The 17,679-nt window shown below is 40.4% G+C and overlaps 1 protein-coding gene and 1 pseudogene across 1 annotated transcript; both read left to right on the forward strand.

Annotated features, from left to right (window-relative positions):
- The first annotated feature begins 9,283 nt into the window (after positions 1–9,283).
- LOC128113192 (60S acidic ribosomal protein P0-like) lies at positions 9,284–15,713 on the forward strand (annotated as a pseudogene).
- Positions 15,714–15,746: 33 nt separating this feature from the next.
- Positions 15,747–16,226, forward strand: LOC128113753 (small nuclear ribonucleoprotein E). The gene has a single exon (XM_052743663.1). The coding sequence runs from the start codon at positions 15,790–15,792 to the stop codon at positions 16,066–16,068; it is 279 nt and encodes a 92-aa protein (XP_052599623.1). The 5' UTR covers positions 15,747–15,789; the 3' UTR covers positions 16,069–16,226.
- Positions 16,227–17,679: the final 1,453 nt, after the last annotated feature.

Consider the following 17,679-nt stretch of genomic DNA (forward strand, 5'->3'; position numbering starts at 1 on the left):
TCCTCCCTGTGGCCAGCCCCAGCAGACTCCACAGGCATAGGTACAACCTACACCAGTTGGAAGAACAGGTGAATGACTGACCTCCCAGCTGATCTGCCCCAACCTTCAGACCCTTAACCCCATGACACATCCCATGCCCCTCCCTCGCCCGTATCTGCACCAGCAAGACAGCTGAACACTGCCCCCAATTCTGGTGGAATTCCGCTGCTCTGGTGCAATCCGCAGCAGCTGGCCAGTAGGTGAGAGACCTGCCTTCAGGCTGCACCAACAAGCCTCCCCCACCACCCACTGGATTCTGTTACCCCAATACCCACTCTGACACCCAACCCCACCTACCTCATGATCCTCCCTGTGGCCAGCTGTTCCTGCAACCCCAGCAGATCCCATAGGCATAGGTACAGCCCACACCAGTCAGAAGAACAGGAGGATACACTGGATCTAGGCACCCACACCCCCACAAACCTCAGCTGAGACACCGTACTGGACCTGAAGATCTGCCAGTCACCAGAACCCTTGGCCATTCAGGCCAGAAGACAATGGAAAACAAATAACAAAGGAACAAAACAAGCATCCAACAAAGACACCACAAGAATCCACAACCAGACCCATAATCATCCCAAATCCAGACGAGTAAATGCCAGTGTAAGAATACATTCGACAACAGAAAGGGCAATATGGCATCACCAGAGCCCAGTGATCCTACAGCAGCAAGATCTGAACATTTCAACACAGCTGAAGCACAAGAAAACGACCTTAAAAATAATTTTATGAAGATGTTAGAGGCCATTAAAGAGGATATGAAAAATTCCCTTAAAGAAATCAAAGAGAAGACAAACAAAAAATTGGAACAAATCAATAAATCCCTTAAAGAAAGCCAAGAAAAAACAGGTGGAAGGAAACAGTTCAAGACTTAAAAATTGAAATAGAAGCAATAAAGAAAACACAAACCAAGGGAATTCTGGAAATGGAAAATCTGGGTAAGCAAACAGGAATTATAGACACAAGCAAAGAGATGGGTTTGGATGGCTGTGGCTATCATGGAGAAAGCCTTCTGAGAGATGACTTTGCTGAGTCAGTTCAACTTTATTCCAGAGTATCGGAAGTATATAGGATTGGGGAGCCTGGGGACAAACCCTAATTTGCATTAAGTGGCACACTCCTATCATAAGGCTTCATAAGTGGCAGCGGGGTCCTATGGTCCTACAGTAAAGCTCCTAACACAAGTCTTAGTTACCATATGCGCATCAGGAGAGGCTTCTAGCAGGAAATTACCAAGGGTCACCCTAGAGATAATTCAGGCATCTGGGCTTAGAGACAACTTTCATATAAGATCAGTTCTCCGGGTCCAGGGACATTCTCTAGATAAGAGCAGGTAGGTAGCAGAAAGTTTTACTAGGGAGGGAGTCTCCATGTCACCAAGCTTTGAAATAAGCTGCCAGGCCATGACAGACTGTGACCTCTGAGCAGCAAGACCTTCCAACATCTCCCCCTGTTTTATTTTATAGTGCAGAAGTGTCATCATAAGCTTTTAGGAACTTTACGTCTGTGTCAGGGGGGTCCAGGGCCTGGTAGTGAACCCATGACCTGATTGGTGGTAATTTTAGCAATGGTGGTGATCTGTTGCTGGAAGAACTGAATAAGGCATGGGACAAGCATCAAAATAAAACAGTATAATCAGAAGATTGATAAGGGGTAGGAGCCAGGAAAACAAGGCGTTATGGAACCAGGATGAAGATTCCTGGGGCTGATGCCAGGCCAGGGGATCTTTGCATAGAGCTTTAAGGGTGTTTACATTTTGTTCCACTAAATTGGACTCATTGACAAAGAAACAACACTCTTCTCCCAAGACCATACAAGTTCTTCCATGTTCAGCAGTTATTAGGTCTAGTGCTCTTCTGTTTTGGAGCACAACTCTGGCAAGAGTTATCTGTCACCGCACCGGAGCGATTCCAGGCTGTCAGTCATGGATGTCATGGCCTGAACCGGTCTGTCCATGAAGTCTCCAGACAGATGATGTGTCTGGACGATGGTAGTTGTTGCAGCCCCAGAAGATCCAAGGGAAATGAAAAGTCCTATTCCTACCAGTAGAAGAAGGAATATCTCTTGTCTTTGGTTTGTAAAGTAGTGCTGCTTCTTCCTCCTCGTATAGATAGACCCGTGGAATAATCACAACAGGGATGCAAACCCCTGGCAGAGGGGTGTCTATGCAGGGGATTATCTTTCCCTTATATCAAAGAAGAAGGGGAGGAGTGATGCATGTTGGCCAGGAAAGAGTGATGTCCCTGAGACATCAGTAATGAGTAGGCTTGTGCCAACTGCAGCACTAACTGGATGGACAGCTGGTCAAATAGGAGAATATCTGCCAGGGAAAACCAGGTAAATTTTTTGTGGTCCTGTAGTAAAGGAGATGGCCATCTAACCAAAAGCAGTCTACAGATCCATTGCAATCCTCGTCAAAATTCCAATATAATTCTTTACAGATCTTGAAAGGACTATTTTCAGCTTCATATGGAAGCACACAAGCAAAAAACCAGGATAGCTGACACACTCCTGAATAATAAAAGATTTGCTGGAGATATCACCATCCCTGATTTCAAGTTGTACTACAAAGCTATAGTAATAAAATCAGCATTGTATTGGCACAAAAAAATAGACACATTGATGAATAGAATTGAAGACCCCGAGATAAATCCATGTACTTTTTTAATTAAGAAATTTTCTATTCATTTTACAAATCAACAGATTACATCCTCTCCCTCCTCTCATCCCCAAGCCTCCCCTCCCCCATCTCAACCCCCATTCCCACCTCCTCCAAGGCAAGGCCTCCCATGGGGAGTCAGCAGAGCCTGGTACATTCAGCTGAGGCAGGTCCAAGCCCCTTCCCCTTCATCAAGGCTATGTATGTTGTCCCACCATAGGCAGTGGACTCCAAAAAGCCCATTCATGTCCTAGGGATGGATCATGATCCTACTGCCAGGGGGCCCCTTAAGCAGATCAAGCTACATAACTGTCTCAACTCCAAACAGATAAAAACCTCAACATAAAACTAGATACACTGAACCTTATGAAAGAGAAAGTCAGGAATAGTCTTGAACTCATTGGCACATGAGAAGACTTTCTGAACAGAACACCAATAGCACAGGCAGTAAGATCAATCATTAATAAATGGGACCTAATGAAACTGAAAAACTTATGTCTATCAAAGGGGACTGTTCTTCAGACAAAGCGGCAACCGATAGAATACAGATGGGCAAAAGATTTTTACCGACTCCATATCTGAGATAGGGCTAATATTCAAATATATTAAGAATGCTAAAGAATTGGATGCCAAGAAAACAAATAACTCAATAAAAACAGGGTCTGTATAAACATAACTTTCAAAAGGAAAAAACACAAATGGCTGAGAAGCACTTAAAGAAACACACAACATCCTTAATCATCAGAAAATGCAAATTAAAACTACTTTGAGCTGGACAGTGGTGGTGCACACCTTTAATCCCAGCACTGGGGAGGCACAGCCAGGTGGATCTCTGTGAGCTCCAGGCCAGCCTGATCTACTGAGCAAGATCCAGGACAGGCACCAAAACTACATGGAGAAACCCTGTCTCAAAAAACTAAAACAAAACAAAACAAAATTCATCTTACGCACATGAAAATGGACAAGATCAATAAAATCGATGACATTCCCTATTGGCAAGGATATGGAGTATGGGGAACACTCATTCATTGCTGATGGGAGTGCAAACTTGCACAGTCACTATGGAAGTCACTGTGGTGGTTCCTTAGGAAGCTGGGAATTAATCTACCTCCAGATCCAGCTGTATCACTCTTGGACACATAGCCAACGACTCTGTATCCTAATACAGAGACACATGTTAAACCATGTTCATTACTGCTCTATTCATAATAGCCAGAAATTGGAAGCAACCTAGATGTCCCTCAACAGAAAAACGGATAAAGAAAATGTGGTGCACTAACACAATGGAGTATTACTCAGCTGTTAAAAAATGAAATCATGAAACTCAGAGGTAAATGGGTAGAACTAGAGAAAAAAATCATCTTCACCCATACCCAGAAAGCCAAGTTTGGTAAATATTTGCTTATAAGTGGATATTAGCTGTTAAGTCAATAATAACCAAACTACAATCCATAGAACCACAGAGGTTAGATATAGAGTAAAGGACTGGGCATGGGGAGCAGATAGATCTCCATGGGAAAGAGAAATAGAATAGACAGTTATGGTTGAATGGGGAGGAGGACTGGAACAGGAGGATCAAGTGAAGAGGAGACACAGAAGAGAGGGAATGTGGGGAAAGACAGCTAAGATTAAGGGCCATTTGTGGGTATATAGAAACCTAATACAGTAGAGGCTTCTTCAAATATATACATGTAGGCTAGGTCCTCATGGCCTAGCCTGCCCAAAGGCATCCACAGGTGCCTCAGCATGCCAGGCAGGTGGGTATCATGATGAGCAAGTATATGGTGGAGAGATGGGAGAGAAAGAGGAGCTTTGAAATGGTTCATACGCTGTGGAGTCAGAACTGAAAAGGCAGAGGCAGTGAGGAACAAGCGCATGTGGGTGGCCTGCTTGCCACCCTGGACCAGGGTAATGTCCAGGCCTGGGCTGCTGCCTGGGGCCAGGTCTGGGTCTGGGTTCTACCACAGCCAGGGTCTGTGTTGATGTCTGTGACCCACGTTGCCACCAAGGCCACGGGGATGCCCAGGGTCTGGGCCACCATCTGTTGCCATTTTGGTGTACAAGGGCCGTGCCACTGCAGGGGTCATGTTGATTTGAGTGGCCTGTGCTACAGCCAGGGGACATGATGACATCCAGACTTGAGCTGCTGCCAGGGGCCATGTGTGGGTCTGTTGCCCTGCAGCAGTCAGAGTCTGTGTTGTGTCTACAGCTTCAGTAACAACTGAAGGCCATGTGGATGATCAGGGTCTGGTCAGACACCTGAGTCAATCTTGGTGTCTGAGGGCCATGCTGCTGCCACGGCCATGCTAATCTGGATGGCTTATGCTGCCTCCTAGGGCCATGGTGACATCCAGCATAGGGCCATGTCTGGGTCCATGATGTGACACCAGCCAAGACATCCTTCTACTCCATGTCTCATGAGAGAAAAGATGTGATGCTTCCCCTTTTGTATCTGGATTATTTCACTTACTGAGATATCTCCTGTTTCATCCATTTTCTACAAATGTTATTTCATTTTTTTCCAGGCAAATAAAATTTCACTGTGCATGTATGCCACAGTTTTTATTCATTTGTCATAGGTATACCATTCTGTTAGTGCATGATGGTATATATGTATGAAGATCTTAAAATGAAACCTGTTAGTGTGTATACCAATTAAAAATATTAAAGAGAAAATAAAAAACCCAGAGTGGCTTTGTTTCTATTAATCCCCTATTTTACTAGGTGATTATGTTGACAGAAAACATTTTTATTTTTTGCCAATTCACTTTATTGCAAAGCTTACCTGAAAAGCTCCTGATACTCAACAGGATACTAAAGAATATTCTGGAACACATTTTACGGATATTCAGAAAAAAAGCTTTTATAAGGATAAAATGCACGGTTTTCTATAATATATTTATATGCTAAATTCTTAACTGATTGCACAATTATAACAATTTTTAGTTACATGAAATAGTTTAAGATTAATTCAGTATTTTTATCTAGTTATACAGAACTGGCAAGGGGCAGTTTTTCTATTTTATATATATATATATATATATATATATATATATATATATATAAAATAATTTCTATTAACTTTTATTGCTATGAGTGGTCTTATTTGTACAATAGATATTCTTTCCTTAAAAAATTATTTTCATCTTCATTTGTATCCTTATTTGAAATAAAGTTTGAATACCAGAAAATAAAATTTAATAGGTTGACATAATTAATAATAGTGAAAACTAAAATATATTAAATTTCCAATTGTCAAAAACTGATTAAGGTATTGTAAACACATACAACAGAAGAGTATGCAGCAATTTAAGGCATTTTGTAAAATACTTATTGACAAGGGAGGCTGGTTTTGCCAAGAAAAGTAAATTTAGAGTGTATGGTTTGAGTTTCTGTCAATGACATACTAACATCTTACCAGGGTCATATTCAGATGGTCATATTGACAGTGATTTTGAATCTTTCTATTGTGCTTCCCTCCAATGGAAATTGACTATTTTCAAAATGTAAAAATATTACAATGATATTTTATTAAGGATAAGAGAAACAATTAATTCAGAAACACTCCCCCACTCTGCTCCTGTCATGGGCAAGATGCCAAGTTTGTGCCAACCTACCGCCTTTTGCCATTGAAGAACTGGAGGATAGGATGTGGCATGGTTGGGTTTCTTCTCAAGCCCTGGTTGATCCTATGCCTACAGAATTCTCAGGCTGATTATTATATCTCAACCTGCTTGGATACAGTCATTATTTTACTATCATCTAGTTCTTCAAAAGTTGGCCTTCACTATTGAATATGTACTGATCAACCCTACTGTGTTTGCTAGCAGCATGTAACAGATGCTCTGTGGGGGGGCGGGGGACACTAAACACTGCTGTCTTGGTGTTAAATTTTCTTTGTATTTTGCAAGACACACTTTTAACTTATTTTGAGAAGGAAGAAGAAAACCTTTATCTTTACTTGATACTAAATAATCTGGTATATTTGACATTTCCCCTACATTTGTCTGCACGTTGTTAATGCTGATTCTATAATTTGCCAAAGGGAAATCAGTTGCTTCTCTGTTTCAGAGTTCCTGAAGGAGAGGAAGACATTCTTTTGGTTCAAAGCATCCACAAAAAGTGCAAAGTTTTTACAGAATATCTGAAAAGAAACTGTTTCTTTGGTTTAAAGATGCTGAACTAAATGTTTAATTTTTAAAATTTATTTATTCTATTTGTCTTTTACATCATGTATCTTGATCCCATTCATTTCTCCATCCTTTTGCATTCACCCTCCAACCCTACACACCCCATAAACAAAACAAAATTTAAGAGAAAAAAGAAAAAAGGGGAGAGACTTTAAAATCTCATCATGGAAGCTGCAGTGTGACGCAGTGAGTCCTGCCATGAACCCCTTTGTTCATATGTCTTCACTTGCAAGTGTTCCTTGCAAAGAGTCATTGCTCTGGTTCAAGGCCTCTGGTTTCTACTAAACTATCGATGCTGGGCCCTCACTGGGACTCCTCTTGGATATCCCGTTGTTGCCCTGTGTTATGGAGATCCTGCAGCTTTGGGTCTGCAGTTCTGGACCCTTCACATGTTCCAGAAGATCATAGATAGGGTGGATGATGGGGCAGGCAAAGTCATATCTAATTTTTTAAGTCCACTGATTACTTACATGAGCTAAAGAATAAAGAATTCTCTTTTCCAATATTAAGGGTCTTAATATGAATTATTATAAATATGATGATAGGGATAAAATGGCCCCATACTTCTTGTGGGTTTTTTCTTGTTGTTGTTGCTGTTTGTCTGTTTCCAAAATAGGTGTCTCTAGAAGACAACAAATAAAGACTGTAAATACTACATTAAAAATATATTAAAATTAAAACAACCTGATTGACAGAGAAATATTGTACTCAAATAGTCATAAATAAATTGGTTTGCATCATTCTCACAATAAAAATTATATAGTTTGCATTAGGGGGCCTAAAGAGCCTCAGCAGATATATTCAACTCAGAAGTGACCTTGGTAAAAGCCTGGTCTGGCCCTCTCTGAGCTAAATAAGGTTGTCTAGTCCCACTTTCTACATCATCTTCAATCAGTACATGATTATTGGTTAAGTGGGACTATGTAAGCCCATAACAATGAAAGCTTGGACTTGATAATCTATCATGAACATTTTGCTCAGAAATTTATTTGCTACATATCTGTATATCTATAGTTATTCTCAAAACACTTGTAAATTTTAAAACATGGAGTTGCACCAGAGATGAAAGCTTATATAACAAACTACTCCACCTTTCTGTTTACAGCCAATTACCATCTCAATATGTTTCACTTTATATGAATTCATTTATTCTTTCATTCATTTGAATGTGATAATGTAACTATAAAATCATCATTTGCCTGTTTTGAATAACCCAAAATAGCAAATAATTTAAAAATCACTTCCACTTGACTTTAGAATCTATTGCATGCATTGTCTTTCCAGAAAATTTACTTCATAATTATGTTGTGTGAGAGTGAAATGAGTTTCTATTTCAAATTCACACTGAATTCTGACTGCTGGGTGATGAGGGAAGGCACCCAGGGTTAAAATATTTGCTATGTTGCCATGGATAATTAGGATTGATTTCCTGTGTCTTTTATTCTAAATTTGATATCACTCTTACCAACACAGGTTGTTGTCTACCTTTTTTATAACCTTATCACAATCTCACTTTTGCTTTGCAGAGTTTTCAGTGTGTGCATACTCTGCTGGAAGCTGTGTTTCTCATACTCCCCAAGAGCAATACACTCTGTGCTTCTGGCAGAGTTACCTGTCACAACACAGAGATAGGAAATCCTTTAGAAAGAGAAATCGTACTCTTACAACACTTGTAAAGCATTATTGTTTAGAAATAATTCTATTCATCTCCCCAAACTTTCATCATAAATAAAATCAGGTCATGTCAGCCTAGGTTAAAATGCTCTTAGAGGGCCTGGAGTCTGGTTCATTGGTGAGCATGTACCTATAGCATATACAAAGTCATGGGTTCAAGCACTGAAGGAATTCTCTTCTTGTTTAATGAATTATGAAATTCACTGATTATCATCCATTATCAAAACTTTGAGTAGCTCACACACTGCCTGCTTAACTCACATTATTCATTTTGTGCGTTTTCTCCCTAGTCAGCCCATTCTACCCTATCCATTGATTTTCTTTTGTTTACTTATTGCTTATTACTATTGATTGATTGATTTGTTCTAGGTATTTTTTTTAACTTTTTACTGATTCTTTGTGGAATTCCTCAGAGGTTAAAAGCACTTTTTGCTCTTCCAGAGGGCCTGAGTTGAATCCAGTGCTCACATCTGGCAGCTCACAAATCGCCTACTGCTTCAACTCCTGAGGATCCAACACCTCTGACCTCCAGAGACACTGTGTAGTCTTCCATCAGTAGACATGCTTTTACAAATGTGTGGCTCTCTTTTCCTCTTTTATTGTCTACAACTACTAATCCATATCAGGCTGTGCTAGCCTTAAAAAATCCTAATGACCCCTTTTCTCACCTGGCATCTCATTAGAGTGACATCATCTTTAAACCCTGTGTGGTAATCCCTGAAACACCGCCGTGATACCCAGGGAAGACAGGACAACCTGGAAGTCCAGCTACTTCCTTAAGATCATCCAACTTCTGGGTAATTAGCCAAAATGCTTCGTTGTGGGAGCAGACAATGTGGGCTGGAAGGGAACGCTTGAACCTGATGGGCAAGAACACCATGATGTGCAAGGCCATCCGCGGACATCTGGAAAACAACCCAGTTTGGGATAAACTGCTGCCTCATATCCAGGGGAATGGGGCTTTGTGTTCACCGAGGAGGGCCTCACTGAGATTAGGGAAATGCCCCTGGCCAAGAGGATGTTGGCTCCAGCCCCGCTGTTACCATCGCCCTGTGAGAAGCCACTGTGCCAGCCTAGAACAAAGGTCTGGGGCCTGAGAAGACTTCTTTCTTCCAGGCCTTAGGCATCACCATAAAAATTTCCAGAGATACCGTTGAAATTCTGAGTGCTGTGCGGAGATAAAAACTGGAGACAAAGCGGGAGCCGGGGGAGCCACACTGCCGAACATTTGGGCTTCTCCTTTGGGCTGATCATCCAGCAGGTGCTTGATAACTGCAGCATTCACAACCCGGAAGCATTTGACATCAACAGAGCAGACTCGGCCCTCTCGCTTCCTAGAGGATGTCGGAAATGGTGCCAGTGTTTGTCTGCGGATCGGGTGCCTGACTGTGGCCTCGGTGCCGTACTCTATTATCAGTGGGTACAAGCAGGCCCTGCCTTTGTCTGAGTAGGAGACTGAGTACACCTTCCCGTTTGCTGAAAAGGTCAAGGCCTTCTTGGCTGATCCATCTGCATTTGTGGCCGCGGCCACCACTGTTGCGTCAGCTGCTGCCGCAGCCCCAGACAAGGCTGAAGTCCAGGAAACGTCTGGGGAATCAGATGAAGATCTGGGACTTGGTCTCCAACTAATCCACTCAGAGCAACCAGCTCAGTCAGCCAGCTTAATTTGAGAAACGTGGAAATAAAGACTTAATTCTACTTTAAAAAAAATCTAATGACATGACAATTCCCTTGTCAATGCTTAGGGTTCTAAGGAAAGCGTTCTTGTTATTACTTGACATATGTACAGCATTTAATGCCTATGATTTACCTGTTAGTTATTTACATTGTGCATTTCAAATAATTATGACATTTTCTCTTCCGTCATCTTATTAATAATGTTTCAAACACATTATGGGGAAAAAGAGTTATCTTTAACCATAAGATAACAGAAAGTTTAAATTATTGTTGTACAAATAAAAATTCAAAATGAGATTAATGAATACATTTGGATAAATAGTTAAAATTGATTTATTCATTTAATACAGTTTAAAGTCCTAGTTACTATAAAGATAAAAAGATACAGTCATGCTCCTGAGAGTCACAGGCAACAATAGAGGGAAATGGCCATATAAAGGGTAGACACGCCAAGCTGTAACATGAGCTGATGTTTGCAGAGAGGGTTGGAGTGGGTTTTGGTTGTGCCATAACAGACTTCCCCCCCCAAATAAAGAACATTATAATTCTCATTCCTCCAATTAAAGAGTTTTACAAGCAATAATTCACAATATTTTTATTTTAATATGGTGGCACACACCTATAATCTCAGCCCTGGAGAAACTAAGGCAAGAAGACATTGAGTTCAACAGTAATTTGAGCTACAGAATGAGATCTTACTTCAGAAACAAACAAACCAAAAAAACTACCAATCTTATGATCTACCAGCATACTTTTCTTGAGCCATTAGTGAATAATTACAATAAAAGTTGGACATGTTTCCAATATAGCCCTAGCTTTGGGGTAGAATGCTCAAGTTCTCCAGCTAAAATGGTCTCTCAATGTGACTAAACTTAATTGAGCACTCTTGAGAGTCAACCCATAGCTGTGAACACTTCATTTGTAAGTTTCTTACGAGGACCATGTGAATTCCCCTGCTTTGACTTCTATATAAGACTAAAAACTGTCACTGTGGATGGCTTCCATATGACATTTCTTTATTAGAGAGCAAAAAGAAGCTCACTAAAAAATAAGGGGAAATAAGCAAAGTTTATAGAGATGATGAAGTAAGAAAGGGTGGAAGAAACACTGGAAATACATTCTCTTTCTCTCGTCCCCCCTTCCTTCCTTGTTCTCATGTGTGGTGAGCATGTGTGTATGTGGGTACACATTGAGCTCCAGGGATCCTCCTGTCCTCTGTCTTCCTAACACCCACTGGGGTGACAGGTGCACGCCGTCGAACCCAGCTCTTTCTATGGGTGATGGGGATTGATCTCAGGTCCTCCATCTTGCAGACCAAGCACCCCACCAACAAAGCCATCTCTCTAGCCTCCAATTCACCCATTTTTCAAGATCACAAAGCTCATTCTGATTATTAAGTTAGCTAAATGGCAGAATTTGGTTATTTTAAATTTGATTAGGATCTTGTCTTTCACATCTTATCTCTCAACTTACAAATTTATGGTATCCTCTTAATTGCTCTTGGTGTACTCATAATAACCTCCTAAAGGCAAGCCCACACCCTTATTTTGATCTTTTGTCACTATTTGCCATGGGTACAACAACCATACCATTTAAACATCATCGTTTCAACCCTTGGCACATGATTTGAGATTTACTTTCATATATTTAGTCTTTCCTGCAAAGTATGCCTTTAAGATTATTTCTTATAATTTATAAGCTTCAGTGTCTTGCATCAGATGCCCCTGTTCTTCTTACCTTATATCATTAATTTCTCAATTTTTTGATTCCCCAAGAGTCACTGAGAATATAAAATTTGTGCACTAACTCCAAGAATATGCCCTTGGGTGTAGACCAAAAAGTTTCCACACTATTTAAGCTAGTTCACAAGATGAGAAGCTTTCCTTGTTCTATACAATGCTATAATCTTCTCGACATACCACCAATATGCTAATTCATAAATTTGTACTTTTAGCTAAGATCCGTTTGACCCATATGCCATACTCATATCCAACTACCTACTGGGTTCTTCTCATGTCCCTCTGATGTATAAAATTCAGTGTGTTCAAATGTAACTCATCTTCTCCTGAACCTGTGCCGGCTTCTTTGCTCTTTATCATAGCACATCACACCACCACCATCTAATTAGAGGCAGAACGGCTCCTTTTATCTCCCTCACCTAATCAACCAGAACGTCTGATTCTGTCTTCAGGATGTCTTTTTTAGTACCTCAATTTTTTCCCCAATCTAATGATTGTCAACTTTGCTCAGGTTAATATTAGCCTCTCTCTCTCTCTCTCTCTCTCTCTCTCTCTCTCTCTCTCTCTCTCTCTCTCTCTCTCTCTCTCATCTCTGTCTCTCTCTCCTCCTTCCCTCCCTTCTTTCCTCCCTCTTTTTCTCCTTTCCTTCCCTCCTGCAGCTATGAACTGATTTCTCCTGACTCTAGGGTGTTTTTTTTTGTTATTATCACATATTTAGTTATTTGTGTGGTGTGTGCGTGTGTGCATGTGTGTGTGTGCATGTGTGTGTGTGTGTGTGTGTGTGTGTGTGTGTGTGTGTGTGTGTGTGTTCAGAGGTGAGTGTACACCTTGGTGCTCTGGTGGTGAGAGGACACCTTGCTGGTGTCCTCTCTTCTCTCCTTCCATCCATGGATCCTGGGGATTGAATCCAGGTTCTCAAGCTTGGCAGCAGGTCCCTTTACCCACTGAGTCTTCTACCTTCAGTTTTTGTCTTGAACACTATAGTCCGTGAGTCCGTGAAAATAAACCCACAACAGTTTAGGGAAAATGTAAAGGTAATTGTTAATCAGAAATCAGAAAGCAGTTCCTGAAACCAAGTAGGTACTGGGGGGTTTGGTTGCCTAAGACTGGTGTATGAGTGTACAGATGTTACAATGTAAATACAGCCTATGAACATACACAGAAAATATCTTAGTTGAAAATGCATTTAATTCACCTAACTTCCCCTAGCACTGTAGGTAGGCAAGCACTTTACACTAGAAACCCCGTAGCTCCAAAAGCTGTTTCTCCTCATGTCAATCCCCCTCTCTTTCTTTTTCTTCCTTTCCTCTACCTCCTTCTTCTCTTCCTACTTCTTTCATTAATATCTGCATAAGCAGCACTCTACCACTGCGCTATAGCCCCAGCTCTACTCCATGCCAATTTCTTAACTGCCTTCCTTGATGGAGGTTTTTGTTATTGTTTTTATCTATGCTATAGCTTTTTGGTCTTTTTTTCTGGATTGTCATCCATATCCTCCTGCCTTTAATGATTTATCATTATTTTTATTTATCTATTCACTTTTTTGTTTTATGAGACAGTGCTTTACTGCATAACCCTGCTTAGCCTTGAACTCAAAGCATTCCTCGTGATTCAGCCTCCTGACTTCTGGGATTACAGGCATGTACTACCATGCCCAGATTCCCTCATTTGACTTGGTGAAATATGTGAATTTAGAAGTTTTGTCAGGTCAAAAGGGGTGTCGAGTATAAGATGAGAAACTTCAGTACCTGATCTGTGTGGCTGCTCTCCAACTTGGCACAAAAGTTTTTTGTCTTGGTCCTTCCAATAAAGTGAATATCAAATCTAAGATTATGTTCACTTCTCCCCTGTGTGAAAATCTTGTCTGCAATCATATACCTCTTTGTATAATGAAAGTTAAGTTTAACATGTTTCTGGGAATTTCTAAGAGTGTTGGGGCAGGAGCAGCTTCTGTTTGCATAGTGTTTTACAGTTTACAAGATACTTTTATACATGAGAGTACTATGAAACTCCAAAATGACAAGCATGACACTCTTTCTGTCTTCTCGTGTAATATTTCACATATGACCATGACCAAGAATCAGAGTGATGGGAAAGGAGAGAAAACACGTGTTCCTGAGGTTTGACCCCAAGCAGACCATCTTGTGTGCTGCTGGAAGGTTTCCTGGGGAGCACTGACTCCCCACCGCATACATAGATGGGCCGTGTAATCATGGTGCTTAGACTGTCTACGCTGATCTTTGAAAAGTCATGTTTAGTAGAATCTAAAAAGCCTTCTTTTTGTTCAGGAACTACTCAATCTGGAAAATGATCTTGCTGTGGCTTTCCACTACTTGTAGCAGTAATTTCATCTTTTAGTAGAAAGCTTTCAAATAATATTGTGTCCTTGGAGGAAAAGGGGAAAAGGGAAGAAATTCTACACCCCAGTGAGTAAGTCGGAAATTGTGAAAAATGAATGTAACGTAACTGCTAGAAAAGGTGTAGAATTATGAGCAAAACGGTTTTTTTTCTAAAGAGTTTAACTTACCTTTTGTGAAGAATTTATAAAAGACTGAGGGGGAAAATCCTCTCTGCCTGCTTTCCAGTGATTTCAAGCTCTTTGGTTGAAGTTATCTGATATTTTAGTAGACAAACTCAGGCCCTGGATTCTCCACTATGGCCAGAATCCCGCTTGCCCCCAAAGCACGGACATATGATAAATAGGGGCCAGAAGACAAAGAAAGCTCCTGAAGGCCATATGCCCCTATTTCTAAATGAGAAAACATGTTAGTTCAAGAAAATCCACAAGGCTTCTTTTTAAATTGCAAACAGAAGTTGCGATCAGACTCACTGGATATCACTCTCTGAGTACAGGCCCTATTGAAGTTTGGAAAAGCTTCTATGGTGTACATACAGAAGTACACCTGCTTCCAGAAGACTAACCCAGCCAGTTGCAGGACCTCCATAGGTCCTTTGGCACTGGACTCACAGTCACAGTGATTTCAGATGCGGACTGGACGTTGTTTCTGAATGAGGCCACACATACAGCTGTAGAGCCTAGTCACAGTACTGAAACTGTGCCACTAGAAACTCTTTCCACTCACATATCACCACTGACAGCTCAAATCAAGCCTACCACATTTCCCACCTGCACTTTTATTGTCCATTCTCTAAAAGGAGATACCAATTATCTTTTTGAAAAAAACAAAAGTCATAACTACCTGCCAATGCATTCCTATTGAATTCAGAGTAAAGCCAATAATCTTCAGTAGAGCCTACACGGAACTATGTAATGTAGACATTGCCTATTGTGGTGGTTTAAGAAATGTCCCCATAGTCTCAGGTTTGAGCACTTGGTCCCTACTGGGTAGTTCTGTTTGAGAAAGTTTAGGAGGTTTAATTTTGTCCAAAAATATGTGCCATCTTGACAGAGGCTCTGTGGCCACACTGTCGTTGACATGGAGGGGACAGAGCCCAAGGAACTCACACCAACCAAATCAAAGCAACTTTAACTAGCAGTTTAGGTGTCCCAGAGTATAGGTGTTCTATTAGGGGATGTGAGATACAGGGAAATCAGGAAAGGGACATACAAAACAACCCAGTAATACGTAACTCAAAGGAGCGCTGCTGCCTTCGGGACCAGCACCCCTTATGTATTAGAAACTTCTGCCTGTTGAACTGAGCATGTTAGAAGGATGAACGTGATTCATTGAACTTCAGAAGGTATTTTTCTTAGTTATTTTGTTTATATAAAAATTGAAAATAAAAAAAAAAAAAGCACACGGCTTTCCCAGGCGGTCTTCCTACCCGTGTGGTCTTTGTGACTTCCACCATGGCGTACCGCGGCCAGGGCCAGAAGGTGCAGAAGGTGATGGTGCAGCCCATCAACCTCATCTTCAGATACTTGCAAAATAGGTCTCGGATTCAGGTCTGGCTGTATGAGCAAGTGAATATGCGGATAGAGGGTTGTATTATTGGCTTTGATGAGTACATGAACCTTGTATTAGATGACGCAGAAGAAATTCACTCTAAAACAAAGTCAAGGAAACAACTGGGTCGGATCATGCTGAAAGGAGACAATATTACTCTGCTCCAGAGTGTTTCCAACTAGAAACTGGCAAGCACTCGAGAAGTTGAAGAGGTTGAAGAGGACATGTAGTGTTTTTAAAAGTGTCTGCTGCTGGGAGCACAGTCTGAGATTTATTCATATTGTTTTAGTGGCCCTTATGTTATTATCAGGTGACAATAAATGCTGTGAGGTTGTTTTTATTACAAACAAACAAAAAAAACACACAGAAAATTAGAATTGAAATAATTGCTCATTTTCCTGCTCAAAGCGAAGAATTGGTTTGGAAAACAAACAACAAATCAAACCTTACATAATTGATCCTGGATTTAGTTTTCCAACCAGAAGCGTTTTGTTCTCACAAGCTTGTTCCATTGCGATAAAAATATCAGACACCATACAGATGTTGTATGAGAACCAATGCAGGGTTTGTATCAAGAGCTTGCCTGACTTTCAAATTGTCCCATATTTTCCTTCTTGCTGTGGCCTGACTATAGCATCATAAAGCTAAATGGTCAAAGCTTTTGAGAAGCTGAACCAGGAGAATGGTGACTTTAGGATTTCAATACTCAGCTAAGTTTACTTGGCCACGAGTTTTGCATTTGCTCATAATTAGTATTAAACTTCTGACTGAAGTCTTCGTGTCCTGTTAACTTTGGTGACAAGCAGCTGTCAGTCAGGCACTTTTGAAACATGCTACTCTGAAAGTGTTAGGACACAAGGTCAATGGGATAAATGCTGCCCAGAAGACACCAAGCATGTAAGTTGTGGAAAATCCATCCTCATTACCATAAAGCAACACTTCATCCAAAAAAACTGTCTAAATAAACTAAATTGCCATTGAGAATCTATTAGCAATACCACTTCTGCTTCCTAAAATGGAGTTTTGCCCTTATTTGGTTTTGACTCTGAGCTCTGGAGTCCCCACATTTCTCATAGAGTTACGTACAGGCTTGTGTGATAGTGCATGTTACCTTAAAGATTACCAGTGAGCTCACACCAACATTTCTATTATTTCAGAATATTTATTCAATTTCAAAATGTTTATTTTCCTAAATTTAAACATATTTAATATGCACAGGCAATTAAATCCTTTAATATCATTTTCTAATGGGCTGACTATAATGAGTTTATTCTGTAGGAAAACAAATGGAAACATTACAAACCAGTTCATTTCTGTTTATATGGCCTATAAGAAAGATTTATTTGAGGTAAAGAGAAATTGCCTTCAGAGAATTGGTGAATGAGTTTCATTTTCAGTATAATATCAGAAAGATAATAGTAATAGTTACATGCAAAGGCCTTCTATTGGGGTAAGAGAATTCATAAATTTTTCCAATTGGATCTTTTTTTTTCTTCATGAATGACAAAGATCTGTGGAATGCTATTGTTACTGTCACATTCTGTTGACTATATACCTAAATTTCTTTACAGCCTAGCATCAGAAGTTGAATTGACAACACAAACTGTCTATTATCCTGGGCACCAATTTGTGAGGCCTACAAAAAATATTTATTCTCAAACAACATGCATTCCATCATAGAATTCCCATAGAATGAAAACTTTACATTTTAAAAATAAGAGATCAGGAGTTGCCTGTTAGTTTATTCTATATCTAGACATTTGAGTTAAATTAGTTTGAAGCTTATTTCTTTC

Source organism: Peromyscus californicus, unplaced genomic scaffold (assembly GCF_007827085.1).
Source record: "Peromyscus californicus insignis strain IS unplaced genomic scaffold, ASM782708v3 Scaffold_18__1_contigs__length_77618521, whole genome shotgun sequence".
NCBI classification, from domain to species: domain Eukaryota; kingdom Metazoa; phylum Chordata; class Mammalia; order Rodentia; family Cricetidae; genus Peromyscus; species Peromyscus californicus.

Bases quoted from the DNA above. Each gene is read 5' to 3' on its own strand.
- LOC128113753 (XM_052743663.1), top strand. From the start codon at position 15,790: ATGGCGTACCGCGGCCAGGGCCAGAAGGTGCAGAAGGTGATGGTGCAG.